The following is a 12245-nucleotide window of genomic DNA, read 5'->3' on the forward strand; positions in this document are numbered from 1 at the left end:
CACAAGCTTGCTGACGGTTTCAAAACAACCAGCAGAATAGTGAGTGCAGCTCTGGAGAATAATAATATGTAACAGGTTCAGTACAGGATAAGTAATGTGTATTTATAAAGTTGCTCATCTGTTTATGGAGACTGTATGTAAAATGTCACATGGTGTATAGCGGTGGATATACGCCACTCCCCTATGCAGCGGACGTCCTATAACAATGTAGCGGCCCGCAGGAACAAAGTGTGGTTAATTTTGTGGGCGCAAATCCGATCGGGTCTCACGACAGCGTTGAAGGGTCTGCGTCACATGTCTATATGTAAATGACGTCGTCAAGAGCCTCTGACACCAGCGCAGCCTACGACCAGACCTGTAATACCAGTGATGTCCACTAGGTGGCAGCACAGATGATTCTGCGGAATATCCATTGTTGAGAACACGTGATCGCGCACAGGAGGAGGAGCCACGCTGAGGGACGCCATCCTTCTAAATATTGATGTACTTAAAAAAAAAATTAAAAAAAAAAAGCCGCCTCCACGATCATGACAATTACATTTAATGGAAGAAATAAAAATATATTATTCTATTAGTGGTCAAGGAAACAAAAAAAAATAAAAAAAATCATCATCCAGAATGTCTGGGGCAAAACCTCTAGGACGGGTCACACTAACATCTCACAATGATCGGCTTCTAATGGTTTGATGTGGGACTCCGGGTACCCGCTTGGTGCCAGGCGTTGGTTCGTAGGTCGCGCCCGGCGGTGGCTCAGGTCCAGACCAGGTGACGTTTGCTCCGATTACTCCAGTGATTGTTTCTGTATTATTTCCATTAGTCCTGCGATCCTGGAGGTGGCGGGGGCTGGGACGCGCTGATGAGGTGGTGCCGGCGGTGCAGATTTGGGGTTGAAGCCGTGCCTGTTGGCGGTCGGTCACCGTATGATCCCGGGAGACGAGACCTGTGGCGTGAAATGTATACGGTCGGATTCTCTGGCAGTGAATGTACAGAGGAGGGGGAGGGGGGTTGTAGTGCACAAAGCGACGTCACATAAATAAAAATCTCATCTATTCGTTTCCGAGCGAAGCGTTCGTAGAATCGTCTCTAAAAAACAAGCGAGAAATGTCGAGCTTCACAAATCCATTATTTTGTTGTTTTCAACATAAAGTGCAGCAGTGCTGATATCTCTACTTTTCTCTTCAAAGTCCTTCCGTGTCGCCGGATCGGGGGCGCGCGGGCGTCCCAGGGCGGGGACCGCGCTCGCTCTGCCGCAGGGTGCGCTTCTTCATTCACTGGTTCCCTCCGTTAATGAAGTGATGTATTTAAAGATTTTATGATTTCTTTATAGACCTTCAAGATCGCGTCACACACAAATCTGTACTGACTCTGCGGAGAAGACGACAAACCCGTCAATGGAAGACGTCAACAAGCAGGAGGCGACTATGGCGACACAGGCCGCGCGGTCAAAGATTGGCGAGTCGCGCTGGCTGCAAAAGTGAATGTAGCCGCGTTGCCACCTGCGGGTTGCTGCGACCACAACGTGACAGTCGCAGGTAATCCTTAAAGTTTTTATTTGTTGTGACTTTAGTGTCGCGGTCACCTGAGGGTCGCACTGCGGCCACATTCACTTTCTTTACTGCGATCACACAGCAATCTCTGACCTGTGTCGGCCTAGTCTAAAGGAGTTATGCAGGATTAGAAAAACATGGCTGCTTTCTTCCCGAAACAGCGCCCCACCTGTCCAAAGGTTGTGTGTGGTATCGCAGCTCAGTCACATTTACTACAATCAATTGGAGCTGCAATACCAGACACAACCTACAGACAGGTGAGGTGCTGTTTCTAGAATAAAGCCGCCATGTTTTTCTAATCCTGGACACTCAAGGCTTTCTATTAGATTTGCATTACATGGCTGCTTACCTCCAGGAACAGCGCCACCCTTGTCCATGGTTGTGTCTGGTATTGCAGCTCAGCTACATTTATGTGACTATCAGATACAGCCCATGGACAGGAGAGGAGCAGTTTCTTGGAGAAGGCAGCCATGTTCTTCAAACCCCACACTAGCCCTTTAAGACAATTACACGAACATGGATTTTTCGCTTTACATTTTCTGACAGCTCCAGGATATGTTATCAATGTGTGATGTCGGGGTCTCCACCACTGGCGCCCCTACTGGTCATTAGAATGAAGGGTCCGCGGCTCCTCTCTGACGTGGCGCCAGTCTCCTCTAGATGCCACCCTATGATGCCAGTGAGGTGCAGGACAGACGACATATAGAAGTACAATACGACGGTTGTGGCGTTACCGGAGTCTGGATCATCATGGCGCGCTGATCTCTCATCGTCCTTACTACGTCCAGTGGGTACACGGCCTGGTTACACTCCATCAGACACATCGCCGTCTCCATGGTGATGAGCACCCCTGTCCGACCAATCCCAGCGCTGCCAGAAAACGACGACATGAATGTGAAATAAATGTAAGTCTAAAAATAAAAACAACAGTTTCACCAGTAAAGCCGACGATAAGACATACAGTATAGACCGCGGACGCTTCATTCCGCCCATGGAGCCCGCGACAACCCAGTGAATGAACAAGTGTGATGTGCTCTGCAGCCACCAGGGGGCAGTAATTCCAAATAAATATAAAGATAAAGCCCCTTTCTGGACTAACCCGGGTTCATGTGGATTTTAGATCTTAGTTCCAGGAGTCGTCACCCAGCTCTCCTGGTGTCCTGAATGACAAATGTGTACAGTTATGCAGAAATATGGGAGCAGGGGATGTATCACTGCCTACCTCGTCGAGTCTGGGAAAGTTGGGTGACAACCAATTTGGTTAACATTAAGGACCCCACATGTGGCACCAGTCAGTGAATAGACGATACATCATCATTTGATACACACTGCTGTATGACAGGGCAGGTAGAACACCCCGGAGGCTATAATGGCAGTCATGTTAGTAGTCACCCAGCTTTCCCAGCCTCCTGGATGTTACACTTGCATTGTCATCCAGCAGTATGTACTCTCCGTTCAGGCGCATATCCACTCAAAGGCACAAGGACAGGGGTTGCGGTGAGAGAACTATACCCATCGTCTACAGGCAGGGGGTGATGGGGAGGGGGTTACCTGCAGTGAACGACCACCGGCTCTTCGCGGTTAAACCTCTTCTGCCGCACGAGATACACGAAATCCAAGAAGTCGCTGGAGTCGTCCGGGACCCCGTGGTCGGGCCACGCCGTGTACTGAATCTGGGTGAGGGGCCGACTTTCATTTTTCTGCAAAGAACAGACAAAAATTCTGCTGTGGGAAACCCGAGCGGGAGCGGCGGCTCCGACCTCAGGATCAGGCACAATCACATCTGATCAGGGGAACCCCTGGAGGCTCCGGCCCTGAGGCAGCAGTCACCTCACGCCTCGTATCCTTACCTCCAGGTTAGTTATTATCATATCTCGGAAAACATAAGCAGGGTTCCCCTCCTCCGAATGGCAGGTAATTTTGAAATTACCAAATTCAGAGCTCCCCGTTGGCTCCGGCCAGTACTGGTGGCACTTCACCTGAAACGAGGAGGCGTTACCATTACCGGGCGTTCGACGCGTTCTCCAGTTTTATATCACTAAAGCTTAATTATGGTAAAATGAAAAGTTCTGACATTTTCTAATACACTTTGAATCACTATTTTCAAGATGTCTGCTTGCTGTCAGTGAATAGAAATCTCTCCCCCCCCCCCCAGAGACTGAAGACCTCCCCAAACCTCCAAACTGAAGGTCTTAGGTGTATTGTACCTTTTTTGTGCTTGCAAATCTGAAAAAGTAATAAAAAGTCTAATTATAGAAAATGCATCGGTGCACGTGAGAGTTTTCCGCCCGGTGTCCAGGACACAAATCTGGGTTTCTGCTGTGTTTAGCTCAAAGGATTGTGTAGACTACTACACTACAACATACCCTCAGCTGTGACAGGACTAGGTCAGGATAAGTTCTCAGTCTCTGGATGTCAACAAGGATTGTTCCCATTTACTGACAGCAAGCAGAGATCTTGAAAATGGTAAGAAAATGAAACGCAAAGCGTTCATTGTATGACTAAATCTAAAAGGGGTTTAACAGGTGTGGACGAGCAGCTGTCTAATATTCAGGGAGGATCAGACCCAGAAAGCTGCGGACATTGTTTGGCGCGGTTCTTGTACGTAGGAAGGTTCCTCGTCATATGAAGGTTTTACACGGTAAGAGAAGTCACACTATGGAACTAAGTTATAAGCAAGAAGTTGTGGTAAAATCATAAAACGGAAATTTAGCGATAATCGTGTCGTTTCTTCCCCCACAGGCAAACACTGAAATTGTTCCGCCATTACGATGTTACCACGACTCCCGCGGGTGCGATGTTTCGCCCTGTGTTTCTAGCCTAAATAAGAGCGGTGTCATTTTTTTTTCTAGACCTTACACTACGGGTTGTAGATCGGACATTGTGCCAGGAAATTGCTCTGCAATATTTGGAGTCGGGAAGGATTTTGATTGACCAGATATAAAGGCGGAGATTGATTAATTTGGCGCAGTTTCAGACAGTGGCGCACGCTGTATGATAAATTGAGCGCATCTTGCTAGACACGTTAGACACTTTTCTCTTGCTTTATGGCACATCACGGGTTCCGTACTTTACGCCATTATTTTGCACCAAAAGAATCGGGAACGTCACTAATAAATCGGGTGAATTTTACGGCTTTTTAGCCACGCCCCTTTTCCTAGACACTTTTAATGCTGTCAATGCGGTGTGGAAAGTGTCTAAAACAATAAACCTGGAGCACGGCATGTACGCCGCTTTTTTGGCGCGGTTTGAGCCGTCATTCTGACGCGTTTTGCTTTGCAACTCTCCTCCAATACATCCGCCTCCTGCTGCTCCCCGGGGGGCTGAGGACTGACATGTAGCAGAATATTTTATACGGCTCAGCCAAGACGTTGTAACACTTCTAGGAAGAGGAGAACATGGAGAGAACATACCCTTCCCCGCTCCACCTGCGTCGTCAGCATGACCACCATGGACGAGCCCTGCTCCCAGGTCATCTGCCAGAAGTCCGGACAGGTACTTGGCAGCGGTCCCTGGCAGGCGATGTACCGGTTGATTATGCTGGAGGACGGGATCTCCATCTGCGATGAATAAGACAGGATTATTCCGCCATGTTCTACGTTTCGCGGGTCGGGGGCTGATCGGCTGTAAATCACTCAGAAGGACATGTGTTTATGTGACAGCAGAGACTCGGATTTCCAGCTCATTCCTCCCCGCTCAAGGTCACGGACAGCGTGAGAAAAGGCGAAAAACTACAACACTGGATCGTGGCGCGGGGAGTTAAATCCAGACATGTCCCCCATTAAGATGAGGACGCAGCCCTGGAATAAACCGAAGCTTAGTCATTGTATAGAGGAAAGGGCTTCACGTTGTGTTTCACTTCCTCAGCATTTTCTAGAAGGCTGCTTGCTGTCAGTGAACAAAAACCATTCCTGTTTACAACCAGCGGCTCAAAATCAGTCCGTGTCCAACCGATACAGGTGGAGGGCTCGTTACTGTGTATCAGAGCTCCGTCTTTGAACGAGCCCTGCACCTTTGTCAGGATGGGTCTTCAACCTCTGGATGCAAACATGTATTTTTCCATGCACTCACAGCAAGCGGGGATCTTACAAATGGTGAGAAATTGAAACACAAAGTATATAAAAAGTTACAGAATCTTTCATTATATAATAATTAAATCATTTGTGTAGCAACTCTGGGCCCTTATGAGATTTGGAAAACGGGCGCTGCATATAAAGGCTGGCAGGAGGGGGGGGCATCGAGCTGCGTGACTGGTAAGAAATCACATGATCTAAACATGTGACCACATTGTCTATGACCCGGGCCTTGTTCGTGCATGTCTTGCACATGGTAAGATAAGTGGCAGGATTTCCCCCGTGCCCCATTTTTTTTTTACATGTGGGACCAATGATCCTAGAAAGGGACCGGAAATGATACGGAGCAGCTCTGAGCATGTGCAATTTTTTATTTTTTTTTAAAGGAAACTAGACGACCCCTGTAACCTATTGCTCCAGATATTAAGGACCGACCTCATTATCATTACTACAGAAGGAAGTCCCCACAATCGGCCCCTCCCGGGTCATGATCAGGGTCCACATACAGATCTGAGGGGCTTTCGCTAAGAAGAGACTATATGAAGGATCTGCAGGTAACAGTTCCCTAAATTATTAGCTCAGGAGGCTCCAAACTGCAGTGCGTCTCCAGTGAGCATGGATAATAGGGGCACACATCTGATCAGAGAGGGGCAACAGGGCTGTCCCTGGTCCTAGGAGCTGACACTTTAAAGAACAAAAAAAGTTTGCGTTTACTTGAGGCGATGATATAATGCAGTAAAATTCCTTAAATCCAGCATTAGAAATTCTGATAGTCCGGCACGTGTGTGCGTGTGTGGGGGGGGGGGGGGGGGGGTTCACACGATCTGAAGACTGGGTAGAGAGAAGCGGTTTGGAGGCTCCTCTGATCAGCGTGAACTTTTAGGACGTCTTACTGGAGATTCTCTATGACCGTTTGATAATCCAGAATATCTGCTAATCTGTCATCTATTCGGTTCTGTTCTCTACCATATTCAGGTAACAAACTTACATTGATATAATTTGCATTGATGTAGTCGTCGCCAACGTATAAAATGACCCGCGTAGCATCATCTGCAAAGACAAGAACCGTGGAAAGGAGTTGCGGTCAAATGAAAAGTTCTGCGACTTTCTAATATACTGTGTGTTTCGGTTTCTACCATTTTCAAGATTTCTACTTTCTGTCAATGAATGGAAACCTGAATTGTCTTCATCCAGAGGCTAAAAACCCACCCTGATCATGTCCAGGTAACACAGATGCACGACTCGTTACAGTGTATCGGTGCTCTTATATGTAATGTGCACCAACTGTGTCAGTGGGACGTCATCAGGGCCAATTTTCAGCCTTTAGATGTAAACAAGAATTTTCTTATTCACCGACAGCAAGCAGAGATTTTGAAAATGGTGCAGAAGTGAAACACAAAGTATATTAGAACGTTGCAGAACTTCTCATTATATAATGAAGCTAGAACAGGAAAAAAAATAAAAAGTCCCCATCCTGACTAATGTGAACTGGGTCTCCTCTAGTCACATCCAGAGATGCATTCAGGATTTTGCTGATTGTTAGTGGAAGTAAACTGGCTTATCTAGCATAGCGAGGTAAGAATGATACAGGAACAGGAGATATAGGACCAGGCAGACTTGCCTTTCAGGTCTCTGGGAAAGCTGGATGACTGACAGTATCGTTACATTTTTCCTCTCAAGTATCTCAAGGACTATCATTTACTATTTTTTTTTTTTTTACTTCAATGGGGACAGTTTCTGAATTCCCAGCAGTTATGAGGAGAAGGTTCGGTTTCGTCAGCTGGCGGAGAACTTACAAGGCGAAATGTCTCTGTATCGATTTTTGGAAATATTCTGAGGTAATTTGGCACAAGACATGGTCATCCCCGGCTTCTTCCTGTACAGTTGCTGAATGGGAGGAAGAGAAGACAATTAAACACTGTAGCAAATGCAGCGGGAGAAGGCGAATAGATTAGACCAAGTTTGATAGCACCGACAGCAAGCAGAGATCTTGAAGATGGTGTGAAAACGAAACACGAGTCTATTAGAAACATTTCATTATACAAGGATTTCGCTTTATTTACATGGGACTGGTTGAGCCCTTTTTGTATTGACCGGAAGAAATCCCACGCGTGCGGCCGCCGTCGGTGATATTATATTAATATGACGTCACTACATGAAGAAACGGCAGGGGGGACGGGATTATTCTTACATCGAACTGCGCCAGGACCGTCCCGTTGAGCAGACCCTCCGCCAGCTGGATCATAGACTCTCTCAGAGCGTCGTCGTCCGAGTGGGCACGGTCTATAGGATTCTTCTCAGGGATGTACTGAAAATCCGGCTCGTTCTCCACCCTCTCTTCTACTATGTCGTAGACGGCTGAGGACGCAAATACAACACGATCAGCAGGCGCCGGGGAAAGAAGGATCGGGCAGGTCAGAGTTCACCACCAGAGGGGTCTCTACTCCCCTCCCCCATTGTAATAAACCTGCACCCTCAGCCGAGTCCAGCAGACGTGTGTATGGGGGAGTCGGGGGGAATAGTAATGTAAGGTGAACGGAGGAGACCACACACAGCCCGAGCCGAGGACCCTCCTCATAGACCCCCGAGCTGCTCCGGGGTTCAGCTCTAGGGTACAATCGCCCCCTCAGGAGACGTACGCCGGGACTCACCATTCGGTCGCACCAGTAGCACGAGCTCCCCGGAATGCCTCTCGCAGCTCGCCTTAATAAACATGACGACTTGATCGTGCGTGTGCTCGGATACGTCCCGTCCATTGATCAGTACAACCTGATCCCCTTCATTAAGACGGGGGACACACAGATCGGCCTGTACAAGGAAATGGGGCACAGATATCAGACATCGCAAACCGCCACATGGACACGATACGGAAAACGTAATAATGAAGCGGGGGTGGGGTCCGCAATGGGATAACCATGAAAGTCTCCAACATTAAGTTTACAGGGATGTTCCCACAAACTACATTATCAGCGGTCTTCAGGATAGGATGGGGGTCCCGAGCGCGGTGCTTGCCTGTTCTCGTCAGTCCCAGAGATTTTATTGGAGAGGCAGCAGCGACATTCATCTCCTCCTCACCGTGGAGGGAACAGGGGACCCGGGACCCCCAGCGATCGTACATTTACCCAGTGGATTCATGATAAATATATTTAGTGGGAAAACCTCTTCAGTATAAATGGAGCCCCAGTGACATGAATCAGGATGGGGTGCGATGAACACTGGGTCCCAATTCCTGCCACGTGGCAGAGCCGCTATAAACAAAACACCGGGATAGAGATGAGGAGAGAAGCGGCTACGTACAGAGGTTCCTGGAGCCACGCGGGACACAATGACCGGCATCTTCTGATCATAGCCGCCCTGCAGAACAACAACGCGTCAGTATCCAGCAGGACTCAGTGTCCACACGCAGCGAAGCCCCCGGCGCCGGAGACCTGGACTCTGCGTGCAATGGAGCCCACAACACCGACATTTGGGGGTGTCCAGAACTTGTTACCTTAACATTGAATCCGAATCGCCCGTTCTCATCCGGTGTCATTCGAATCAGAACCAGATTGTCGTGGGGCACGAAGCCGTTGGGCTGCAAGAAAAATACAGGAAAATGTAACAAGGACTAGAAGAAAATATCTGTCATTTTGTAGGTTCATCATAAATTACAACCCCCCAATATAAAACTATTCACAAATCGCTCCCCGAGAAACAAAACCCATAACGGAGCCGCTGCAGGAGATTCAACTCCCCCGGGGCGTCCCCGTCACCAGACAAGAGATGTTTTAGGCCGCTCTTGTTTCCACTGCTGGGTAGACAGAACACAGGCTGCTGTGAATGGCATCTCTTTCTGACGACCGACTTGCTTCTCAGCATGCAGAGGTCTTATCTCAGGGGAGTCTACAATTTAAGCTGCTGTTACAAGTGCCCGGATCCCCCCGGAATTCTGATTTTATGTTCTGCAACTTTCAATTCCTCAGCATTTTTAAGATCCCTGCAAGCGGTCAGTGAATAAAAACATTCATGGGTACAAACCAGTGGCTGAAAATCTGTCTTGATCAAGTCCAACTAGCACAGGTGCATGGGTTGTTACAGTGCATAGAAGCTCTCTCTAGTAATAAGCCCTGGAGCGGTGTAAGCAGGACTAGGTTTAGATGGATTTTCAGCCTCTTGATGTGAATGTTCCCATTCACTGACAGCAAGTAGAGATTCTAAAAATGGTGAAAAATTAAAATTCAAAGCAGGAAGGTGAATATTTCATTACAAAATGGTTCTTGTTTCTGGGTGTATTATATTATCAATAAAGTGTCATGTGTTATATAACCGTCCATGAAGTGATACAAACGGCGAGCGACAATACAAGAAATTATCACGAGGAGCTGACGGAGAAGAACGAAGACAACACAAGAACGTGTAAACAAGCTGTAACCAGGACACCCCACCTTGTGTCACCAGACCTCTCCAGCCTGAGCTGATCGCCCGCAGCGCCCGGAAGGGATCGCCCGCAGCACCCAGAAGGTATCGCCCGCGCCGCCCGGAAGGGATCGCCCACACCGCCCGGAAGGGATCGCCCACACCGCCCGGAAGGGATCGCCCGCACCGCCCGGAAGGGATCGCCCGCACCGCCCGGAAGGGATCGCCCGCAGCGCCCGGAAGGGAACGCCCGCACCGCCCGGAGGGGATCGCCCGCAGCGCCCGGAATGGATCGCCCGCAGCGCCCGGAAGGGATCGCCCGCAGCGCCCAGAAGGGATCGCCTGCAGCGCCAGGTAGGGAACGCGTGCAGCGCCAGGTAGGGAACGCCCGCAGTGCCCGGTAGGGAACGCCCGCAGCGTCTCGGCAGGGATCGCCCGCAGTGCCCGGAAGGTTTTAGGCGATACATCCCCCTGTCCTCAGATCACTTCATAACCAGGCAAATTTGCCATTCAGGACACTAGGAAAGCTGTGTGACAACTCCTTTCGGAGCTGTAATGGCAGCCATACTGGTAATCACCCAGTTTTACCAGAAATAAATACAGGTTGTTCTAGTTAAGCTCCCCAGTAGGCATACTTGCTTTCACCCAACTTTCCCAGAAACAGAGAAAACTGAGAAGTGTCGGAATACACAATTCTTTTTGCAACCTGATAGAAGCGGATGATCCATGAACTTCTATTCACTGTGAGGATTCTCATTATGGTGGTGGTGGTGGGGGGGATAATATTGTCTTCTATCCTTACATTGGGGTGCCCGCGCTGCGCTCCGCTCATTCTTTGTGTACAAACCTTTTAACTTGCATTAAGAATACAGCGCAGAGGAATAGAGACGTGATCTCACGTTACACAACGGCTTCCATAAAAAGCGGGCGAGAGGGAGGACGTGCAGGGAAGTGAAAGCCCAGGCGGGCCCAAACTCACCGTGGACCTCTCGGGAGACCAGAGAGGGTCGAAGCCCTCGCTGACGTGGTTGTCCAGCTCCTGGGACTGGTAGATTTGGTTGGGACTGTTCTTCTTAGACTGTTTTGGGGGCAGCGCAGGTGGAGGGGCTTCCAGAGAGCTGTCTTGTGATCTGTAAATGAAGCAGAACATAATGCAAATAAGTAGAACAAGCTCTGAGCAGACACTGAACAAGCAGGGGATGCTGTGAGATTGTAAGCTCTGAAGGCTGCAGAACTGTGAATTCAGCTCTGGGCTATTAAACCGGCAACAACGTCAGAGTCAACTCAGGGAATCTGAAGCAAGAGCTCGTCCGATCTGCCCGCGGTCAGTGTGGAGTCATGCCTCCTAGTCGTTGGGCATCAGTAATGGGGGGCAGTTTACCCCTGACATGGGCACTAGATGTCCGGTAATGCAGGTAAATGTACCTTAGATGGACTAGATGGAGGAATCGATACACAAATCAGACGAGATGGAGATCTGAACAGATCATTTATAGGCACTATTCAAAATGGCGGAAGTCAGTGACCACGACAATCATTACGGGTGCCGCGCCGTGGGACTAAGAGGTCTCCTTATTAGAGATTTCTCTCCCACATAGAGAGGTCTGGGTATAAACACTAATTACCCCCCCCCCCAATGTATATTCCGGAGTTCTCTCCCCTTATCACTCTCATTCTTTCACTGTCTCGCTCTCTCCTCCTTCTCCCCCGTCCCCCTTCTCTCCCCGTCCCCCTCCGTCCTCCTTCCCCCCCGTCCCCCGTCTCCCGTCATGTTTCGGACTCGGGAATAGCGGATGACTGTTCTCGTCTGGCCGCCGTGTCTCTCACAATAACTTCTGTGTTTCTTCTTCTCTTATAAGAAATCTTACGGGACGTAGAGCGACTTTAACTCTCCACAACCTAAAGGTCGCGTCTCTCACCAATAAAGTCAATGCAAATGGCAGAGAAATCAGAGCAGAACCCTCGACCTTCCCCGAGAGTGAGAAATCCTCGGCCGGGTTCAGTTTTGTGGCTCTTCTATAAATCACACCAAGAACGTCAGATCTGAACGACCATCCTCCACAGCTGATCTAAGATCTTATAGTATAATTCAGTAAGATATCAAACTACTACACGGGGCCTGGTGCAAACACTACTTCTTCCACAATGCACCGCAGCAGATCAGCTGTATCCAGTCCATCTCTCTTACCTTCTGATTAGTAACGCTACCGGCGGCTGCAGGAGGGAAGGT

The 12245-nt window shown here is 49.0% G+C and overlaps 1 protein-coding gene across 3 annotated transcripts in view; it reads right to left on the reverse strand.

Moving 5' to 3' along the window:
• Nucleotides 1-524: 524 nt before the first annotated feature.
• Nucleotides 525-12245, reverse strand: part of PTPN4 (protein tyrosine phosphatase non-receptor type 4) — an 87582-nt gene continuing 75861 nt past the window's right edge. For 2 of the 3 annotated variants that reach the window (XM_075829062.1, XM_075829061.1), the window contains 12 exons: nucleotides 10995-11145; nucleotides 9111-9194; nucleotides 8918-8974; nucleotides 8272-8428; nucleotides 7812-7978; nucleotides 7417-7507; nucleotides 6609-6670; nucleotides 4961-5107; nucleotides 3398-3526; nucleotides 3099-3247; nucleotides 2282-2417; nucleotides 525-1365 (listed from right to left, as the gene is read on the reverse strand). In XM_075829062.1, coding sequence (XP_075685177.1) covers nucleotides 1285-1365; nucleotides 2282-2417; nucleotides 3099-3247; nucleotides 3398-3526; nucleotides 4961-5107; nucleotides 6609-6670; nucleotides 7417-7507; nucleotides 7812-7978; nucleotides 8272-8428; nucleotides 8918-8974; nucleotides 9111-9194; nucleotides 10995-11145 — 1411 coding nt within the window. In that variant the 3' untranslated portion in view covers nucleotides 525-1284. Of the gene's footprint in view, nucleotides 1366-2281; nucleotides 2418-2446; nucleotides 2708-3098; nucleotides 3248-3397; nucleotides 3527-4960; nucleotides 5108-6608; nucleotides 6671-7416; nucleotides 7508-7811; nucleotides 7979-8271; nucleotides 8429-8917; nucleotides 8975-9110; nucleotides 9195-10994; nucleotides 11146-12245 lie in introns of those variants that run through there. The other variant, XM_075829063.1, reaches the window with a different exon arrangement.

The sequence above is a fragment of the Rhinoderma darwinii genome, chromosome 6 (assembly GCF_050947455.1).
Source record: "Rhinoderma darwinii isolate aRhiDar2 chromosome 6, aRhiDar2.hap1, whole genome shotgun sequence".
NCBI lineage: Eukaryota > Metazoa > Chordata > Amphibia > Anura > Rhinodermatidae > Rhinoderma > Rhinoderma darwinii.